Below are 23,393 nucleotides of genomic sequence, written 5' to 3'. Positions count from 1 at the left end.
ATAATTATTCAATCTCGATTTTCCTCAAAGATAAAAATTACACATAACTTGATCAAATGAGAAAACTAAAACTTCGTGCTTCGTAATTAATAATCATATTGACCCAATAATAAGGTAAAAATTAAACAATATCTCTAGTTTAAAAATAACCTTATTTGCATATGAATTTGGTCAACTCGACTATATGATTATAACTCGATGAAGCCCGTGCGATGCACGGTTTGTTTGTTTTTTTTAAATAATATTTTTTTTTTGTATTTATGAGCCTAAAATTTATTATATATTTAGATAAAATTCCTAGTATTAAAGGATAATATATAATATTTAATTAATTTAAACTTAAAAATCTCATTCGCCAATTTTGCTTACATGACATTTAAATTATTTAATTCTAAAAGAAATTAATAATCTCTTATTTAATTTGCTACTACTAAGATTTATAATCCTACATGGCGCACTGAGAAAATTAGATCTTACGTGGCTCTCTAAAAACTCGGGAAATTAGATTAGATTATTAAGAATCAGAAACTATATGTATTAAAACCTTTTGGAAAAAAAAAAAAAAAAAAAAAACTCCAAATCATCGAAACCCTAAATAGAATTTCAATCAGGAATTTAGATTGAGAAATTGATTAAATTATGGAGATGTTCGATCAGGAAAGGAAATCAATTCAGCCAGTACGACCACCGCCCGTAACTCCTCTACCACCAGATACCTTCCCTCCAACGTCACACAAAGTTAGTAACTCGTTTTTATTTATTATTTAATAATTTATGATTTGCGAATAATTCTCTGTTTTCTTCTGTAGCTCTGTTCTCGTCGCTTTCATCCTCATCATTTGAAGCTTTTGGTCAGCTTGGGTAATTATCATGCTTAGATTTTGTTTTTTTCTTTCTTTAATTTGATTAACATGTGATGTTATTGGATTTGAGGTTTTGTATAATCTCTCTTTAATTCGACAATAGTATTTCAATTTGGAGTACTATTTGCAATGTAAAGGCAACCTCTTTTTTTGTTTTTAAATTTTTTCACACTGGGAGTGAACCATGATGTTATTTATGAATCGACTTAACTAAAAAAAATAAAATAAAATTGTAGGTTGAACCACCTTTTGCCAAAGTCGGATGTACAAATCCATAGCACTCCTATTACAACAGTAGATGAGTATGAAAATGAAAACAGTGTTTGTTGTCAGAATTTAAACTATATACCGCCTCATATGGGCTGTGTTTCAGAAGATGATGAAAAACCGTATAATCGTCATTGCCAAGTTGCACCTCTTGTTCAAGTGTTTTCAGTGCGCCTTGACACCCACTTCAAAGATAAAACACCTTATTGCATATATGGTAAAATTAATGTTATTGAGGTTGGAGATGGCACAACCTTTACTCTCTATGAGCGAGAGACCCATGATCCCGAGGTCTTACAAAAGAACAATGCCATTCTGTCTTTAACGGGACCAATGCTTGGTGAATCTCCTGGTTTCATCTCACAATCTAGAGGAGGAGCAATCATGCAATTGGCTCTTAGAGATTCTGTTCGCGATGTGGAGGTTGTTGGTGGTCAATGTAGTTTGGGGTCTATCATAGAATATGAAGATCATCATTATGACAAACTCCGAACTGCTGTTCTTAAGTGTTTACATGGGTGTGCAAAAGTGTATTATGCAACGGTGCTTTATGGGGTGATGTCGAAAATTCAACTGAAATTCCTCATTGATGGGGATTATGGTCGTGACCTGCCTTCAGATCTTCATCTCATTGTGACTGCACATTATGGAAATAGCAAACTGTATCCAACTCACAATGAGGATTCCAACTACTTTGAGATGCTACTTTTAAAGAGGCCTTTACATGGCTTGGAGCAGACCAACACCAGTGAGTTGATCTGTCAACATGCTGTGGTTGTGCCAGCATATTCTTCTCTTATAGTCGAAGCCAACTTAGTTAGCTCCAGTGGTAAAGGTTTTTGTGGTTCCGTAGAATTCCCAGCAACATATCATGGTTGTTATGTTCACAAAATACGGGTACTCAATGGTCTTGTCCGAGTGCAAGTGGCTTGGGACTTTATCAACCCATATCATCGACTCTGCTAAGGGAGAAGTGTCTGGGGGTATGCTTTATTTTTTCTCCCCCTTATTGTCTCGTGTGCCTTTTGTATTAATTTAACAGCATCTATTCTACCTATTCTTAATTCTTGCTGTATATTCTGTGTTTTCTCTTCAGAAGTTCAATTCCAGCTGTGCCTGAACCTGTAGTATTTTGCGATTATTTGGCTGAGGTGTTTTCCATTCGAATTTGTGGGACTAATTATAACGTGCGGAGTGTTTCTGGTAGTATTGTTATTGATGATGCTGCAGATGATCCTTATTTTCTCTTCCAGAGTGATGAAAGAGGAACTTCAGAGTCTGTTCTGCTGGGTGATGGGAGTCTACTTCTATCAGGCCCTAACCGAATTGCTCCTAATGCTGACTTTTGTTTACGAACCGATATCAAAGATCCAATGCGGGGGCGTGAAATCAGTATAGGGGGCATGCAATGGAACTTACATAGTCTAGAGAACATCAGCCGGTTCTCTTGGTATGACAAATGCATATGTTCTGTTATTAAGGGCAAGGACGGTTGTGCTGTGGTGCATCATACAATCTTTTATGATGCTGTCCAAGCTACCGTGGAGGCTAAGATGTACTTTAACGGTGGTGCTGATGTTGCCGCATTTGTCCATGGATCAATAGTTGTTCGTTATGGAGCCTACGAGTATCTGACATCTTATGAAAAAAAATACTTTAAGACTTGGCTTTACAACACCAAGAAAAAAGACTCTTCATGGGTAGCCAAGGGTGATAACATTCCATTGCCAAGATATTTAGTGGCCGTACCTAGAAATTCATCTCTGATTATTGAAGTGGACTTGATTGCAACTAGTGCTTCGACGGGGTTTCAGTTCCCTGAAGAAGAATTGCGCGGTGAAGCAGAATTTGATATTGGTTCAGATCATACATCTCATAAAATTGAAGGAGCAAGGGGAGTATTTGTCACTGAAATTTGTGTCAAGTGGGCAGGGCGTCTAAGAACTAGGAACCTTTTTTTGGAAGGAAGAGCTAAGAACAACTCCAACGGCAAAGTTATTTTTCCATCTAGCTAATTTATGCCACAATAGTTAAGCTAATTAACATTTAGATTTTTCAGCTTTATTTTTTAAATAATTAGTATTTTATTAGAGACAATTAATTTCTAAGCTAATTATTAAACTATCCTCCAATGGTTTGGCTATTAGCTTGAAAATTATTAAAATTGCAAGCTAATCCCTAAAAGCAACCATTGGAGTTGCTCTAAGAAGGTTTAGATGTTATTGTATTGATATTTTATGGACTATTTACTATTGGTGACGTGTTTATTAAATATTGACCACTTCAATGCTTTTCGATTAACATTGGGGAAAACTTTTACTCCATAATTTGTATCAGAAACTAATTAACTAATGATACGTGTGAGAGGCTCTTCAATTTTTTAAAAACAACGCTTATGCAGTTCTCTATATTAGAGCTGTCAAAGTTGACCCAATCCGAAATAATGACACAAACTCGATTATTAACCGACCTATTTGAACCTGAAAAAATAGTGACCCAAACCTGACCTGACCCAATCTGAAACTAACCTTAGACCCGAGTAAGTGAGACCTGCACCCAAAGACCTGGAGATGACCCGATCCAAATGTAACCCGCAAATTATTGACCTGAATCGAACCCTGCTTGAAACGAAATAGACCCAAACCCTTTTTAACCCGTAAAAACCCGAATTTAACCTGGCTTGTTACTAACCAGAGCTGAATCCACCCCGACCCGTTCCTAACCCGACCCGAATTTAACCAAACCTGTTACAAACCGATCCGAAACCAACCCGACTTGTTAACAACCTGACCCAAATTCAACTTTACCAAACCTATTACTAACTCGACCCAAAAATTCAGCACAATCTGTTACTAACCTGAACCGAAATCAACACGACTTGTTATAGACCCGACCTAAATTCAACCCAAATTGTTCCTGATCCGATTTCAAATCACCTTAAATGCAATTTAGACCACCTTATTATTGTTGATCAAAGCATTTTGTTTAGGGAGACCAAGTCGGTCCAGGCAACAAAAGAAAGGAGCATCATCCTTTAATTAAAGAGTTAAATATAGGATATATTTGTTGTATGGTCAAAGGAGATAATTATCTTCCTAAATTATAAACTATAGTTCCCTAGTCTAGACCACCTTATAATTATCTAGACTTTTTATGGTCGAATTTGACCAAAAAAACCAATAATGTCTAAAAATATGGAGGAGTTGGAGAACGGAAGAGGAGTAGAACGAAAGAATAGAAGATGTTGTTGATGTCGATGTTGCGGTGGTGGTGGGAGATGTGAGGTGGTAGTTAGAGGAGAAAGAAGAGAAGATGAAATAAAAGATGCAGAGGAGAAGAGAAGGAGAACGACGAGGAGAGAGAAGGAGAGGGAAGAGGAGAGAGAAGAAGAGGGAAGAAAGAGAAATAAAGAAAAGGAAAGAGAAGAAGAGCGGCGCATAGGTATTTAGGGTTTGTTATTTTATTTTTTATTTTATTTTTTAAAAAAATCCGACGGAAATCCGTCGTAAATTTCTAACGGAATAAAACTCCGTCGGAAAATATCTTTTCCGACAGAAAAATCCGCTGGAAAATATCTTTTCCAACAGGAAAATCTGTCAGAAAATACATATTTTTCGACGAATTTTTATTCCGTCGGAAATTTGCGACGGATTTCCGACGGATTTTTTTTCCGTCAAAAATAACCGACGGAATAGAAATCCTTTGGAAATTTCGACATTTCTGACGGACTTCTGGGTCCGTCGGAACTAATCCGTCACCATTTGCATGTATTCTAGTAGTGTTACAACTTGCATCGAATTCATTAATTTAAGCCTAACACAAACATTTATAACAACATATAAAGATCATATATGGTTCCAAACGGCATTATATGACCCCGAGATGTATTTCCTAGAATCTCAAGGCTTTTCGATACCGTGCCCCGAAACCTCAAAAATTTCTCAAAAAACGTGGATATTAGCCTTCAATTTTGGAATATTTAGACTTTTTCTCGCCCGAAAATAAAAATTGGAGAAATATTTACCATGGTCCCTAATACCCTCTTGGAGTCCAATTGGGTGGGTGGAACCATCCAATTTGCCTTTAAACGACCAATTTACCGATTTACAACATGCACCGAATTCATTAATTTAAGCCTAACACAAACATTTATAAACAACATATAATGATCATATATGGATCCAAACGACATTATATGAACCCGATATGTATCCCCTAAAATCTCAATGCTTTTCGACACCGGGTCCCGAAACATTTGAAATTTCTCAAAAATCGTGGATATTAGCCTTCAATTTTGAAATTTTTTGACTTTTTTTTCGTTCGAATATAAAAATTGCCGAAATGTTTAACATGGTCCCTAATATCCTCCGGGAGTCCGTTTTGGTGGGTGGAACAATCCAATTTGCCTTTAAACGACCAATTTACCGTTTTACAATTTGCACCGATTTCTATAACTCAACTCTACCACGAACACATTTAACAACAAATAATAAACATAAATGGATCCAAATGACATTATAAGACTCCAAGATATATACCCTATAATTTCAAGACTTTTCAACACCGGAACCCGAAACCTCCAAAATTTCTCAAGAAGTGTGGATATTAGCCTTCAGTTTTTGAATTTTTTTGACTTTTTTTTTACCCGGAAATAAAATTGCCGAAATGTTTACCATGGTCCCTAATACCCTCTAGGATTCCAATTGGCTGGGTTGAACCATCCAATTTGCCTTTAAACGGCCAATTTACCGATTTACAACTTCAACCGATTTCATTAATTCAAGCCTACCACGAACATTTATGACAACATATAACGATCTTATATGGTTCCAAACAACACTATATGACCCCGGCATGTATTCCCTAAAATCTCAAGGCTTTTCGATACCGGGCCCCGAAACCTCCAAAATTTCTCAAAAAGCGTGGATATTAGCCTTTAATTTTGGTATATTTAGACTTTTTTTTGCCCGAAAATAAAAATTTGGGGAAATACTATGATCCCTAATACCCTCTTAGAGTCCAATTGGGTCGGTGTAACCATCCAATTTGCCTTCAAACGACAAATTTACCGATTTACAACTTGCACCGATTTCATTAATTCAAGCCTAACACGAACATTTATGACAACGTATAATGATCATATATGGATCCAAACGCCATTATATGACCCCGAGATGTATCCCCTAAAATCTCAGTGTTTTTCGACACCGGGCCCGAAACATTCGAAATTTTTCAAAAAGCGTGGATAATTAGCCTTCAATTTTGGAATTTTTTGACTTTTTTTTGCTTGAATCTAAAAATTGCCGAAATGTTTACCATGTTCCCTAATACGATCCGGGAGTCCAATTTTGTGGGTGGAACCATCCGATTTGCCTTTAAATGGGGAGTTTACTGGTTTACAACTTGCACCGATTTCATAAACTCAAGTCTGCCACAGACATTTATGACAACTAGTAATGATCATATATGGATTCTAACGACATTATATGACCCCGAGATGTATTCCCTAGAATTCCTAAACTTTTATACATCGGCCCCCGAAGACTCCAAAATTTTTAAAAAAGCGTGATATTCGCCTTCAATTTTTGAATTTTTTGACTTTTTTTGTACGAAAACAAAAATTGCAGAAATGTTTACAATGGTCCCTAATACCCTTTAGGACTCCAATTGGGTAGGTGTAGCTATCCAATTTGCCTTTAAACGGCCAATTTACCGATTTACAACTTCCACCGATTTCATTAATTCAATCCCACCACGAACATTTATGACAGCATATAATGATTATATATGGTTCCAAATGGCATTATTTGACCCCGAGATGTATCCCCTTAAATCTCAAGGATTTTTTATACCGGGTCTCGAAACCTTCAAAATTTCTCAAAAAACGTGGATATTAACCTTAAATTTTGGAATTTTTTGACTTTTTTTTTTTTGCCTATAAATAAAATTGCCGAAATGTTACCATGGTCCCTAATAAGATCTAGGAATCCAATTTGGTGGGTGGAACCATCCGATTTGCCTTTAAATGGGAAATTTATCGGTTTACAACTTGCACCGATTTCATACTCAAGCCCATCACGAACATTTATGACAATATATAATAATCATTTATGGTTTAAAACAGTATTATATGACCCCGAGGTATCCCCTAAAATCTCAAAACTTTTCGACATTGGGCCCTGTAACGTAAAAATTTCTTAAAACGCGTGGATATGCCTTCAATTTTGGAATTTTTTTAACTTTTTTTCGCCCGAAAATAAAAAATTGCTGAAATGTTTTCCAGGATTCCTAATACCCTCCTGGAGTTCAATTGGATGGGTGGAACCATCCAATTTTCTTTTAAACGATCAATTTACTGATTTACAACTTGCATCGATTTCATCAACTCAAGCCTACCACGAACATTTATGACAACATATAATGATCATATATGGTTACAAACGACATTGTATAACCCAAAAATATATCCCCTAAAATCTCAAGGATTTTCGACACCGGGCCTCGAAACCTCAAAATTTTCTCAAAAAGCGTGGATATTAGTCTTCAATTTTGGAATTTTTTTGACGTTTTTTTCACCCGTAAATAAAAATTGCCGAAATGTTTACCAATGTCCCTAATAACCTTTGGGAGTCCAATTTGCTTGTTGAAACCATCCAATTTGCCTTTAAACGACCAATTTACCGGTTTACAACTAGCACCGATTTCATTAACTCAAATTTACCATGAACATTTATGACAACATATAATGATCATATATGGATCCAAACGGAATTGTATGACCCCGAGATGTATCCCCTAAAATCTCAAAGATTTTTTACACCGGGCCCGGAAACCTCAAAAAATTCTCAAAAATCGTGGATATTAGCCTTCAATTTTGTAATTTTTGTACTTTTTTCGCCCGAAAATAAAAATTGCAGAAATGTTTACCATGATTCCTAATACCCTCCGGTAGTCCAATTAGGTGGGTGGAACCATCCAATTTGCATTTAAACGGCCAATTTACCGATTTACAACTTGTACCGATTTCATTTACTCAAGACAAAAAAAAAACATTTATGACAACATATAACGATCATATATTATTCCAAACGACATAATATGACCCCGATATGTATTACCTAGAATCTCAAGGCTTTTCGATACCAGGCTCCGAAACCTCCAAAATTTCTTGGCGTGGATATTAGCCTTTAATTTTGGAATATTTAGACTTTTTTTGGCCCAGAAATAATATTAATTTTTGAAATGTTTACCATGATCCCTGATATCCTTTGGGAGTCCAATTGGGTGGGTAGAACCATTCGATTTGCCTTTAAACGACCTTTTTACCAGTTTATAACTTGCACTGATTTCATTAAATCAAGCCTACCACGAACATTTATGACAACAAATAATGATCATATATGATTCCAAATGGCATTAAATGACCTTGAGATGTATTCCCTAGAAATTCAAGATTTTTCGACATCAGGACTTGAATCCTCCAAAATTTCTCTAAAAGGGTGGATATTAGCCTTTAATTTTGAAACTTTTGACTTTTTTTGTTAACCATGGTTCCTAATACCGTCCGGGAGTCCCATTAGGTGAGTAACAACTATCCAATTTGCCTTTAAACGACCAATTTATCGATTTACAACTTGCACCAATTTCATTAATTCAAGCCTATCACGAACATTTATGACAACAAATAATGATCATATATGGTTTAAAACGGCATTATATGACCCCCGAGATGTATCCCATAGAATTCAAGACTTTTCGACAGCGAGTCCCCGAAACCTCCAAAATTCATCAAAAAGCATGGATCTTAGCCTTCAATTTTGGAATTTTTTGATTTTTTTTCACCCGAAATTAAGAATTGACGAAGTGTTTACCATGGTCCCTAATACCCTCCAGGATTCCAATTGGGTGGGTGGAATCATCCAATTTGCCTTTACACGGCAAATTTACCGGTTTACAACTTACACCGATTTCATTAACTGAAGCCTACCACTAACATCTACGACACACATATAATGATCATATATGGTTCCAAACGGCATTATTTAACCCCCAGAGATATTCCCTATATTCTCAAAACTTTGTGACATAGGGCCCCGAAACCTCCAAAATTTCTCAAAAAGTGTGGACATTAGCCTTCAATTTTGGAAATTTTTGGCTTTTTTTTCCCGGAAATAAAAACTTCCGAAATGTTTACCATTGTCCATAATACCCTCCGGGAGTCCAATTGGGTGTGGTTAACCATTCAATTTGCTTTTAAACGGCCAATTTACCGGTTTACAACTTGCACCGATTTTCTGGTATACAACGACCAATTTAATTAACTTATACCGAACCCGACTTGAACTGAAATTGACCCAAACTCATTTTAACCCGTCAAAACCCAAATTTAACCCGACTTGTTACTAACCTTACCTAAATTCAACCCGACCCGATCCTAACCCTACCCGAATTTAACCCAACCTGTTACAAACCCCACCCGAAATCAACCCGTCTTGTTATTGACCTGACCCGAATTATCAACCGGAATTGTTATTGACCCGACCCGAATTTTACCACACCTATTACTTACCCAACCCAAAAATTCAACATGATTTGTTACTAACCCGACTCGAAATTAACACGATTTGTTATTGACTCGACCTAAATTCAACCCAAATTATTCCTAACCCGATTTCAAATCACCTTAAATGCAATTAGACCACCTTATTATTGTTGATCAAAATATTTTTTTCTTGGGAGATCAAGTCGGTCTAGGCCAACAAAAGAAAGGAGCATCATCCTCAAATTTAAGAGTTAAATATAGTATAGATTTGTTGTATGGTCAAAGGAGATAATTATTTTTCTAAATTATAGATTATAGTTACCTTGCATATTGCCATATAATATATATATATATATATATATATATATATATATATATATATATATATATATATATATATATATATAGTTGAACCCGATTATGATCTGACTCGAAAATGACCTGACCTAATTGTAACCTGTAAATTATTGACTTGAACTTAACCCGACTTATATCCGAGAATGACCCGACTTGGAAATGACCCAACCTGATTATTACCCATAAATTATTGACTTGAACCCAAGAGTGACCCGACCTGATTATAATCCGCAAATTATTGACTTGAACTGAACCCGATTCAAACCCGAGAATGACCCGACCTGATTCTAACCCGCAAATTATTGACTTGAACCGAACCCGAGAATTACCCTAACCCGTTTTAACTCGTGAAAACCCGAATTAAACTCGACCTATTGTTCACCCGACCCGAATGTAACCCGACCTATTATTAACCCGACCCAAACCCGATAAGAAGTATGACCCGACGTGACCCGACTCAAACATGACCTAACCCAAACTCGACCCACAAAGGTTATGGAATTAATCTGAATTGACCAGACCCAAGTTGACCCGACCTACTCTTATTCGACCCAAACCCGGCCTGTTTACCCGAATGAGAGCTCTACTCCATATTATATATTGAAGAAATCTTGAATCATGTTCAGGTGCTTTGTTTATCTATTAATCTTGAGTAGAGTGTTACTGTATTAGCATATCTTGTTATCTTGTAAATTTTATATCTTTATCTTGAGTTCCATGTATTATTTAATTGTCTTTACTTACGATTCACGAAATTACTTAAATGGAATGTGACTATGTTAGGCCCTGTTCTTTAGAGCTGCTTTGCTCTGCTCTGCTCTGCTGAAATCTGCTCTACTCTGCTCTGCTCTGCTTAAATCTGCTCTGTTTCAATCTGCTCTGCCCTGCTCTGCTTAAAAATAGTACTTAAAAATAGCAGCTTCAATCTGCCCTGCTCTGCTTTGCTCTGCCCTGCCCTGCTTCAATCTGCTCTGCTGAAATATGCTTTGATCTGCTCTGCTCTGCCCAGAAGCTCAAAAGAACAGGGCCTTAGTAGCCTAAAGAATGGTTGTAGGAATGACTATTATTTGGCTAGATTTGCCATATTTATTTAAATAAGTAAATGTTTTGCCTTGATTTTACGAAATAAAATTGTTTTGACACACCGAATATCAAAAGACCCTACTTTATTTTTTTAGAACATATCTAAACTATTTTTTTATTTTACTACTAGTATTAAATTCTAAAATTATAGCTCTTGATATCACTTAACGATTTCCGTTTGGGTTTCATTAGTGGTAAGCTAATTAATTTTTTTTATTTCTCGTTTTCATGCCAAAAAATGTTAGTTAAAGTTTTGATGTCATTTTAGTTCTAAAGGCTCCAAATTGAGCTCAGAACTAGCCAAAAAAAAATAACGTTGTGTTAAAGTTTTGAAATCATTTCTCGTTTCTGTTACTATTAGTATTTGTTGTTTTGTGTGTCACAAAATGTTTCAATTTGCGTTTTATTAAGTTTATTGTTGCGAAAAATTTTCTTGTAAGGTTTAGGGGTCGATTTAGTTCTAAGTATCCAAATTAAGCTTGAAATTGACAAAAAAATAAAATAAAAATAAAATAACATGAGTGTCTTGTTTTGCAAATTCAGAGCTCAATATGATCCCTTAAGAACTTAACCGACCTCCAAAATCTTATCTTAACAATTTTCGAGACTAAAAAATTAACGACACGTAAAACGAGACACTTACGTTTTTATTTTGCCAATGCAGGGCACAATTAAGATCTTTAAGGATTAAAATAACCCCAAAACCTTAACGAAATACGAGTATATTTCAATACGCAAAACGAGGAAAAAAAATATATTACCTCCGTTAAATGTTATCTGCAACTTTTACTATTTTAGTCCGCTAAACATTAAGTGCAACAAAAATATTTCTTTCCTATTTTAGTAAAAAAAAACTAGTCAAATGTCAACTTTACCCTCATTTAAAAAAATAAAACATAATTTACTAACTATAATCAGATTTACTTAATCACTAATTTCTCACCCAATTTTTACCCCAACCAACCCAATCAAATTTATCAACTCTTCATCTTCAACTCAAGAAACCCAAACCACCTTCATCTTCATCTTCATCTTCATCTATCTTCATCTTCCCCCATATTTTCTCTCTCCTCTTTCCATATCATTATCTCTCTTTTTCTTTCTCTCTCTTCAACTTTTAAGAAATTGAATTGTGATAGGTTTGTTGAATTGTTGGTGAAGATTTCGTAGTGGGTTTCCGTCGGATCTATGGTGGTGGTGGTTTCGTGGGGCTAATGGTGGTTTTGTGGGGGGTTTCGTGTGGTTTTCTTGGCTTCGTGAGGGTTTTCGTGGAGGGTATCGTGGGGGGGTTTTGTGGTTTGAGAATGGTGATGGTGGTTTTCGTTGAATCTATGGGTTGGTATTGGTTTCGTGGGGGTTTTGTGGTGGTTTCGTGGGGCTTGTGGTGGTTTTGTGGTGGTTTCGTGGGGTTAATGGTGGTTTATGGGGTTTCGTGAGAATGGTGGTGGTGGAATCCGTCAGATCTAAAATGGTGGGGGTTTCGTGGGTTTGTGGTGGTAGTGGTGATGGTGAATCCGGCGTTGAAGGCGGCGGTGGTGTTGGTGAAGGCGGTGCCACGGTGGTGTGTTGGTGAAGGCGGTGGGACTGTTGGCTGGTCTTGGTTGTGGTAGTGGGTGGTTGATTAAATATCCAAATATTCTCTCTCTACCTTAATTACATACCCCTAAATACATTAATTACCATTATCAAATTTTGATTCGTGAACCGCAAACCCTCCCAAAGTTGCAAAAAACATTTAACAGAGGTAGTATTTAGCTGACCACTAAAGAAATCCGTTAAGTGGTACCAAGAGCTATACTTTTAGATTCGATAAGTAGTACGAGTAAAATAAAAATAAATTTAGATAGGTTTCAAAAATCAAAGTAGTCATTTGGTGGTACCAAAAGTCAACTTATCCTTGAAATGAATGAATTGTCTAACCAACAAGAGTTGGCTCAAGTGGTAAGCAACTTAATGTCACTTAAAAGAGGTTTTGGGTCGAGTCTCTCCGTATGCAGAAACTCTTTTTAGGAGACTCACCCACCATAAGCAGGTGTGCTACCCGAGTCGAATCCGGGTGGGCAACCATAAAAAAAATGAATTATCTGTGTTAGGCTTATGGATATATTAAGGTTTCTTATTTATTTAGTTAGTTAAATTAATCACACCAATCAATGTGGTCGTCCTTGAAATCAAAAGGGAAGTTTTAACTACTTGAGCTATACTTCACTCTCACCTTACATGTTTGAGAGTCCCCTAGTCAGGAGGTGGTGTGACGGGGAAGTGAGGAGATAATAAACATGTGATAGTGGATGAATGGACTGGCTGCCTGCCTGGTCGTGGGTAGCACGATTTTATTGAAGTGGCAGTCCGGCTTGGTGGGTGAAGAGGAGAGAGAAGCGACGAAAGGGTCATTGTATAAAGCAGTTTCAATAGTTTTAATAACCTGAAGGAAAAAAGAAATATCATATCTAGTTAGTAAAAGGAACGGTTTTCCGGAGGCTAACAAAGCCAGTCTGAAACACAACTGAGCAAATGTTGCTGAAGATATACTCTAATTCCATTGCTTGTTTGACACAATACAGCTTACATTGTGATGGTCAAACAAAAAAAATCAATCAGCCACGACCCCATAATGTTAAATTGAGCATAGATTAAACACAACTGTTTTCTTCCTCTGCAAAATCGCCTATAAATAGTTTTACATACTGTTCTAGTTCAGCTACTAAAAGTTCGGAGTTGTAAGTAATCTGAAGTGCCAAAGCAGTAATAGCTCAAGGAAAATGGAGTTCGAAAATTATCCAAACCTTGAAGCCTGGAGTAGGGCAGAATCTCGCCAAATCCTGCTGATAGAGAAATTGACTTTCTCACTCTGCCTTGGTTTTTGGTGTCTGTCTGGACTTTGTCCTCATCCCAGAAGTACACCGCCCAATGAACTTAAGGACCTCATCAATTAATATGACTGGAAGAGCAACTAGCACAACAAGCATCCATTCATTGAAACTAAGAGGGACTATGCCAAACACTTGGGCAAGGAAGGGAACATAAAGAATCAAGAAGTGCAAGCCAAAAGAGACAGACATGGCTAGCAGCAACCAAGGGTTTACCCATGGTGGCATAGATAAAAGACTACCGTCTTCGGAAAGCGCATTGAGGGAGTTGAACATCTCTATGGCAACCAACACAGAGAGAGAAAGGGTCATTCCTTTGATTTTTTCCAGTTTTGAAGTAATCACAGGGATCATCATCAAACTTAAATGTTTGGGCTCCAGCAGTGAACGGAGAAACACTAAAATTCCCCCAAGAGTGGCACTGACCCCAATTTGCAAGCTGGGAATAGCTCACAAGAGTATGCCCATCTTGGCTTAGGTCAATACCAAAAAATGAGCCATGCGTATACCAAATTATAAATACTCCAACAGTTGCGACCCCCACATAAAGCCCAATCACCTGCATTCAGTTAAGAAAAATAATTTAACAGACAGCTTAAAAGAGCTTAACTCACATTAAATCCAAACCTAACTCATCAAGGCAGAGAACTTACCATATACCGGAACAAAGTCCAAGCATCGATCAAAGAATCATCACTCCTTCTGGGAGGTTTTTTCATTATATCCTTGTCAGGTGGATTGAATCCCAAAGCTGTCGCTGGGGGACCATCAGTAACAAGATTGACCCACAGAAGCTGAACAGGAATAAGACCTTCTGGAATACCCAAAGCAGCAGTGAGAAAAATGGACGCAACCTCACCAATATTTGAAGAGATCATATACCTGTATTTCACAAATAGTGTTAGTTTCTGACAGATTAAAAGCATCTGCAAAGACTGCAATTACCGAGGACAGCACCTCTGATAGGAAACTATGGGGCATGTAAGCGTGTGATACACGTCCCCTTTGCACTTCACAACCCATTCTCTCCCCATCTTTTCTATCTCCTAGTCCCTTGTGCAAGCTAACCAGCCTTAAGGCAAATATTTCACCAACCATTGTATCCTAAACCCCCACCATAGAAGGGACTCATATCATTGTAGTAAATTGTAAAATTTGTAATGTTAAATGCTTATAGCTTTGACAAGTACCATCTCAGGAATCAACTACTGTTGTAGTTTTAGACAATATCAATGTTGATTAACAAAAAAAAAATATTAAGAGCACAATAACACTAATTTGGCAATTCAGAGGGCAAAGCAGGAAAGGGAGAGAGAATCAATTCAACATTAAACTTTACGTGGGACTTCAAGGATTCACAGAGCTTAGATAACCACAGACATAATGAAACCGAAATCGTAATAAATGCCCTGTTTTGAGTGGTGATCGCTTTTGTCAAGCTCAGGTATAATAACTTGCAGAAATCTACCAATATTAGGTAACATCTTTTCACCAACTTCCTTACTCTAAACCAATTGCATGTAAATTATGCCCCAAACATATGGAACTTACAACAAAAGTTACACGTCTACTTAAGGACTTCCAAAACGAAGGAAAAGGGCAAGTCAATTTCTGATTGCAAATAATAAAATTAGACAGAGGAAAAATGAGGGGGCAAACCTAATGAAGGCTTTCATATTGTCATAGATTGATCGACCTTCAGAGACAGCAGAAACTATTGTGCTGAAATTATCATCTGCTAGCACCATATCAGAGGCCTCTTTTGCAACCTGATCCAGTAAAAATAAGAAGAGACTGATGAACATACATAATATAATGAAAAATATGGAACAAAATTTGATTACAGATAATGGTGGATTTTTGGCCCAAGATCCATAGATATAATATGCCTATGTGTCCAAAACAGGAGACATACTACAGATCACGTGACAACAATAATTTAGAGATTCATCTTCTTCTAACACTGAATTATCATTAAATGTGATTGCAAGTGTAAAATGCATGAAGTCCAAGGGCAAAGCTACCAATTCACAGAATGAGGGACATTAACAATATTAGAACTATTATAGTAAGTTACTAGTCAGCCTACAATGCTGTCAATATCTAACAGATAAGATTGGATATTGCAAAGAAAAATATATAACAAGCTCCTAACTCTAAAGTGTAATATCATGAATATGCAAAACCACATCCTGGTACCACACCTCGGACTGATGAGCACAAGTGTTTATACCTCGAATTATAAATAATAATAATAATAAATAAATAAATAACATTCTCAATTACTGAAAAATCAAAGGGGATACCTCAGTCCCTGCAATGCCCATGGCTATGCCAATATCAGCCAATTTCAAGGCTGGTGCATCATTAACCCCATCACCAGTCATGGCAACCACTTCACCATCCTCTTTAAGCAACCTCACTATTTCTTGCTTATGCCTAGGTTCAGCCCTGGAGAAAAGAAGGCCTCCAGCCTTTCTCAAATGACTCTTCTTGTCACTGAGCTCCATGAATTCTTTTCCTGTTAAGCTTGTCGATTTTATGTCTTGATGTGACCCAAAAACTCCTATTTCACGACAGATTGCTTCTGCTGTATTCTTGTTATCTCCTGTTATCACCATGACTCTAATGCCTGCAGCTCTGCAATCCTCAATTGCTTGGGGCACCTCTTTACGAGGAGGATCCTTTAGTCACAATTTAATAAATAAATAAATAAATAAAATCTCTTTAACATTAGCTTAAAAAAAAAAGAAGATATATGTATAAGGTATTTCAGGATTTGCAACTTGCAGCAAACATAATAAAAAGTTATCACTTACTCTTAAGCCAGCAAAACCAACAAAGATGAGATTACTCTCAATGTTAGAGTAGTTGGATGGATTAAGTAGGAGCTCATGAGCTGGGTGCTCTTCACCATCGTAATCTGCAAAATCTTCAAGGTGCTCCTTGTATGCAAATCCTAGACAACGCAAAGCACTGGCAGACATTTCATGAAGACTGTCCAATATAGTGTTCTTCATAGCTTGATCCAATTCTACAATAGAACCATCAAGCAACTGTACATAGGAGCTTCTTTCTAGCAAGTTCTCCACAGCACCCTGCAATAGCAGCATTCACAATAAGGCATAGTTGTTCCATGTATATGTATACATATGCAAAAAAATGACTACCATAAAAACTGAAGGTCAAGACAATATTTTTGTTTCTAACAAAGACAGTGAACCAAAAGAAAAAAACTTGGGCAAAGTCATCTATTCTAACTAGTGGTCTAATGGAGTAAAAAGAGTTTTAAATTATATTTATTTATAAAAAAAAACCCAGTATTATCAATTGATTTGTTAAATGTTAATGAATAATGCCAACATCAGAAACCTCAAGCGACAGATAGATCTCACATCCAGGTCATCCACCATTAAAGCTAGACAAAATGGATGCTAACACAAATCAGATACAGGATAATATGGATATAAAGGTTTGAAATATGTCAACAATAATGATAATTGATTACTCTCGAGAAAGTTAGAAATAGAACTATTTGAGAAGCAAAAGGATAATAAAAACTTAGCAAACAAAGTTCATGAACCAAAGTGATTCATAATTCAACATGACAATGAAGTATTCGAGAAATATATCAATCACCTTTAAACAATGAGTTGAACAAGAAATAACATTTCTTATAAAGTAGAGGGTGTTGTTTGACAGAACATGAGAAGTATACATCCCATAGGAAGTTGCTCAAACTTCCAAAGAAATTCAGAAGTGATACTTCCCATGTTTCAGCCAACCAAATAACTCTACTTTCCTCTACATGCAAGAAACTTCAAATTACCGTAAAGTATATGTTAAACAAACAAGAATATAGCATTCAGATATATGCTAAAAGCCGTGCAAACAATAATACATATTTTCTTAAAAAAAAAGGGACATGTATATGATTCTGAAAGTTCCTATTATATTTCCCCTCTTGTATTCATTGCTTACTTCTGTTTAATTCTTCTTTTAAGAAGAAGGGGCTCTCTAGACCCCAAAAAAAATAAAAGTTTTGGGGTAGTTTGAAAATATATGCTTATCCACATACCTTCACAAGCAATGAGTTCTTCCCAGATCTTTTGACAATGACTCCCATAGATTTTCGATCACGATCAAACTCAAGAGTGGCAATGCGATCTTCTGAAGTCGCCCATGTCCGGCAGCAACCTTAAATATCCCAAAACAAACAACAAAAAAACAAGTCAACATTCAAATCAAATGGCAGAGACAATTACAACGTACATAGACAGCAGTTAGCCCAACATACATAGCAAATCATCAGAGCTTGATGAAGCACGCTGTAATCCATTGGGCAGCCCCATTTTCTCAACCATAACCTGTAAAGAAACAGAAACAAAATTGCATCAATGTAATGTCTTAGCCGGGGAAGCATTCCAATTAAAAACTTCTCCAACTTGGATATGCAACCAGTCAAAATTCATAGAAATGCACACGAACAACCAACAACTGCATCATAAAACAATTCTCATAGTACTTCAATAGTTACAATTCCAAACTAGATTATGGCAAACTTCATAAGTTGTGAATAAATTGAATATTCATTTTTGTTTGTTACAATTCTTTAAGGACATCAATTCAAAATTACAGATGTTACACATGAAAGAAACATCTTATCAGCATAATAAAAAGAACAAAAAATAAATTAAAAGTTTGATCGAGTTTGGTTTATTACCTTTAACGCAGCCTCAGTAGGCATACCATTTGCAACAAATTGATTGCCAGTTTGTTCAACCCCAGCATCATTGCAAATGGCTGCCACTTTAGCAATCATTTGAAGATTCTGATCCATGTTATTGGCAGGCCAGTCTTGTATCCCACCATCAGCAGGATTATAGGTAGTTCCATCCACATTGAAGTTTCGGACAATTTGTGCCCTGGTTCCCATGGCTACAAGCTTTGCCACAGCCATCTGATTGGTAGTCAAGGTACCCGTTTTGTCAGAACAAATTACAGTCGTGCATCCTAGAGTCTCCACACTGGGCAGTTTCCTGACCAGAGCATTCTTCTGAGCCATCTTTCGTGTACCAAGAGCTAGGCATGTTGTGATAACTGCTGGTAACCCCTCTGGGATAGCAGCAACTGCCAATGCCACAGCAATCTCAAAGTAGTAGGTACACTTCTCAAATGAGAATTTGAAATTTCTGGGCCAACCATCCACAAATTCCCAGGAAAGGAAATACTTCACATTAATCAGCCAAACCACAGCACAGATTACACCAATTATAGCAGTCAAAACTTCACCAAATTCATTCAACTTCTTCTTCAGTGGAGTATCCTCCTCATTTTCAGAAGCCTCTTGTATCTGCGAGTGCACCTTTCCAATCTCGGTACTCATCCCAGTATGAGTAACCAAGCAAATACAGTTCCCATTGACGACAGTAGTCCCAGCGAAAACCATGCATTTCTTCCCCTGAATATCTGAATCTTCAGCGATAGGCTTCACAGTCTTGCTAACCGCTTCACTCTCCCCTGTTAATGACCCTTGCTCTACCCTCAAAGTGGAGCTTATCAAAGCCAAAACCCGCATATCAGCAGGCACCTTATCACCAACCCTAAGCTCAACAATATCACCTGGCACCAGCTCCTTAGCAGGCAAACTAGGCACTTTCTTCCCATTCCTGATCACCGAGGCATGTTCAGATTGAATATCCTTCAAAACCTCCAACGCTTTCTCCGCATTACTCTCTTGCCAAACTCCAACAATGGCATTCACAATCAATATCAAAAAGATAACCAACGGCTCAACAAAAGCCGTAATCCCCATCTCACCGCCTTCATCCCCATCATACCACGCTAACACAAACGAAACCACGGCTGCACAAAGCAAGATCCTAACTAATGTATCATTAAACTGGTCCAAAATCAATCTCCAAACCGACGGCCCATCGTGTTTCTCCAATTCATTCAAACCATATTTCTGCAACCTTTTCTCATACTCCTCACTCGATAATCCAAAATCACGACTCACACCATACTTCTCCTCACACTCCTTAACATTCATCGCCCACGGCTTAATCGAATCATCATTCTTATCCGATTTACCACTATAATTCTCTCTCTTCCCATAATCCTCCCCTCCTTTCCCCATTGAATCCAACTCGATTATTATCAAAACTCAAACAATTTTCCACAGAAATCGAATTCAAAATCCTCAATCCTAAATTCAAATCTCCTGAAAATCAATCAAAATTCTATCAAATTAATCACAATCACAAGATCTAACCTCCAAAACAACGAATCAAATAATTCATAAACCCTAACCAATTCCACACCAAATTCAACAATCAACCAATAAAAAAAAAACAAAAAAACTACTGAATCAAATCAAGCAAACATGAAATCAAAAACAAGAAAAGAATCAAAATTAAACAAAATGTAGAAGAAAGAGATTACTCCGTACCAGATTCCTGGAGAAATTGAGGGTTTATTTAAAGCAACAAGCTGCTACTATACTGTATTCTCTCTCCTCAAATAGGAAAGATTAAAATTGAGATTTCGTTTTTTTATTTTTTTAATATTAATTTTACTTTTACCCTCCACCCTTTATTTAGTTTCTCTCTCTTCTTCTTCCGCTTTTATTATCGTTCAAGTAAGGAAATGACTATTTTGCCCTTGTAACTGAATTCGCGCGAATAGTGTACCACCTAAGGACAGCCAATGAATGTGGTCCACGTCATGATTGTGACAGGTAAATAATGGAGAGGTAAGGTTCATGCTTTCTTGTGGGGTCTTTTTCTGACGTGGAGTTTTTTAATTGGTTGAGTGTTGTGATGTACTAGAGGATGAGGAAAATTTCATTAATTGTTAAACAAAGAAATTTTCCATTTTTTATCTGATTTTTTTTTTTCTTCTTAAAAGTGCGGTGAATTTTCTAGGTTGTTTCCTTGGACTTAGAAATTTTTAACAAACCATTATTAAAATGGTTTGGGCAAGTAAAGACTTATTTTGGTTGGTTAGATTTGTTTTCAAGTTCAAAGTAAAAGTTGGAATTTTCTTGGTGAAAGAAAAAGATTATGCATTGGTTATTAAAATGGTTTGGGCACTTTTAAGTAAAGTTTAGCCTATGTAGTGAGTTTATTTTGGTATGTTTTGCGAGTATGCATGAACATATAAAACTCTACGCAACTAGAAAACATACTTATTTAGCCTTTTTCTATAATTGTTAACATGTCTGACAAAATTTGAATTGGAGATATATTGGAAAAACATAATTAAAATCAAATCAAAACAAAAAAAAATTAGGTTGAGTTTATGCATGATAAAGCAAATTGTAAAGCATATCTCAAGAAAGCGTTAGAGATCATATGACAAACAAAAGAAAACTATGAGATTGGAAGCGATTTAAGGTTTTGTTATCTTCACTTAAGATAAAGAAAAAATAGATCGAGGTTAAGGATTTCAACCGTTGACATTACAAAAAAAAAATAATAAAAATAAAAAAAAAGATGAGATGAAAGATTCTCTATAGGTCGACGCTTGAGATTAGAGGTGAAGGTAAGGATTTTGTATGAAATACCCCTACTCCTAAGGATTTCGTAGTTAATGGGGTTCGAACTTGTGACCTCAAATTCACGATGTGAATTCCTTACCAATTTCACCAAATTTTGCTTCCTAAACAATGGGTTAACATGATTAGCCGTGACTATATTAAAAAAAAATATATAAAAAAATTATTGTATATTAAAAAATAAAATAAAAATAAAAACTCTGAGAAAATAAAAAGAAGTATCATATGGAAATGTACTTAAATTGATGCACACGTATGTGGCTAAGCTAGGCATCACGGCATGTTGTGTGTGAAAATGGGAATTGAGTAATTGAGAATTTCTGGCAACCACAATGAATCTATGCATAGAATATTCGTCAAAAGGTCTCCTTATTAAGATACAAAGCTTAATCACAAATTAAATAATCTAATTAAATTAATAAATCTAGAAATTTCCACCCTCTTTCTCCTTAAAGTTAAACTTGTATAAGATGAACACCTATCTTTTGCATAGTGTAATGAGCAACCTTCCATATTAATTAGATCTAAACTAATTTTATATCATTTGATTAGCATAAATATGGATCTAGTACCACATGTTTACATACAATATAATCCACTCTACTAGTAATATTATATATTTATAATCTGACAATTATATTGCTACTCCATACATATACAGCTGTTCCTAATTTCAAACAAAACTTTTTGTTACATTGATTTCTATAATAATATTAGAAATTATTGGTTATTTTTAACTTTGAACATTTTCCTTGGTCCTTCCATGTGTACGGATCTTGTAATTTCAATTCATACAGAGTACCCTCGTCCCTCGAGCATTGACATATCCCGTTTGCTGCGCCTGTGTTTCATAGCATGAGTTTATGTGCATTGACGCATTTGTGTGAACAAGCACACGACCTTAATTAAATCAACTTTAAATAGTTATTATTTTGGACTTGGGTAGTAGCGATACATGTAATACTTGACTTTTTACGCCATTTGTATATTTTAGTCAAATATACTTTGATATGGAGTAGTTTTTTGTTCATTTGATTTTTATTTATTTATTTATTTGATTTATTTATTTTGCAAATTTTAAAGTGAGCAAAATATATTAAATGAGTTTTATTATGTTGGGTTTAAAAGCCTATAATTATGTAATTCTAGTTTTGTGGTCTTTTCTAAGTGAAGTGATGTGTTCCTTGACTACCATCTTTATAAGAAAGGCAATCACTCAACCGACTAGATTCCAAATGTAGGTCATATAATTGAATCGTGTATGGATATCTAACATTGTATTTGCCTCAAGATAAGTTTGAATCTGGTTTAAAAGAAAAAAAAAAAAGGTTTGAATTTATAGGATTAGCATTTTTAATCAATATGAAACTCTATCATCTATTTAGGTATAACTAGAAATATAACACTCGTAGTTTATATTTTAGACTTTTTTTAAAAAAAAAAAATTTGACATTGATCATTTTTATAGTATGTTGTATGCAAAAGGAGAAAAAAAATATATTCTCATTAGATCACCACCTTAAGTAACCTGTAATTAGAAGAATTCGATCTTTTAATCTCAAAGTTACAAAGCGATTCCTTAATCGTCTACCAATTACATCAAATATTATACTCGATGTAGAGTACAAGAGTGTATTCGTGTAGACCATGTAGCACTCGAGAAAAAAAAAAGGTAAAAGAGTGAAAAAAAAAAGGAGTACCTAAATTAAGTGGGGGTTCCTATATCAATACAAATCGTGATTCGTGAGGCACACAACAAAAGTAGATCTCTTGTCGGACCATTCTTTTTTTGTGTTTCTTTTGGACTTCCCCAAATCACTACATCTGTACATCACATACTGATGTATGTACTG

The 23,393-nt window shown here is 35.9% G+C and overlaps 2 protein-coding genes across 3 annotated transcripts; one reads left to right on the top strand and one right to left on the bottom strand.

Annotated features, from left to right (window-relative positions):
• Positions 1–436: 436 nt before the first annotated feature.
• LOC110684133 lies at positions 437–2,112 on the top strand. Of its 2 annotated transcripts, XM_021860542.1 has the most exons (3): positions 437–738; positions 810–861; positions 1,100–2,112. In XM_021860542.1, the coding sequence occupies exon 3, from the start codon at positions 1,221–1,223 to the stop codon at positions 2,094–2,096; it is 876 nt and encodes a 291-aa protein (XP_021716234.1). In that variant the 5' UTR covers positions 437–738; positions 810–861; positions 1,100–1,220; the 3' UTR covers positions 2,097–2,112. The 2 variants fall into 2 exon arrangements, with proteins under 2 accessions (XP_021716234.1, XP_021716233.1); XM_021860541.1 differs by having other exon boundaries at positions 437–861.
• Positions 2,113–13,538: 11,426 nt separating this feature from the next.
• LOC110684131 (calcium-transporting ATPase 4, endoplasmic reticulum-type-like) lies at positions 13,539–20,426 on the bottom strand. The gene is given in 9 exon segments (XM_021860540.1): positions 13,539–14,306; positions 14,308–14,541; positions 14,636–14,864; positions 15,642–15,751; positions 16,289–16,666; positions 16,802–17,080; positions 18,061–18,179; positions 18,280–18,349; positions 18,706–20,426. Coding segments are annotated over 9 exon segments (3,183 nt in total). The 5' UTR covers positions 20,122–20,426; the 3' UTR covers positions 13,539–13,958.
• Between the last annotated feature and the right edge of the window lie 2,967 nt (positions 20,427–23,393).

The sequence above is a fragment of the Chenopodium quinoa genome, unplaced genomic scaffold, assembly GCF_001683475.1.
Source record: "Chenopodium quinoa cultivar QQ74 unplaced genomic scaffold, ASM168347v1, whole genome shotgun sequence".
Classification (NCBI taxonomy): domain Eukaryota; kingdom Viridiplantae; phylum Streptophyta; class Magnoliopsida; order Caryophyllales; family Amaranthaceae; genus Chenopodium; species Chenopodium quinoa.
The sequence above is the reverse complement of the archived record's forward strand: the minus strand, read 5'-3'. Positions and strand labels throughout refer to the sequence as shown.

Bases quoted from the DNA above. Each gene is read 5' to 3' on its own strand.
- LOC110684133 (XM_021860542.1), top strand. From the start codon at position 1,221: ATGGGCTGTGTTTCAGAAGATGATGAAAAACCGTATAATCGTCATTGC.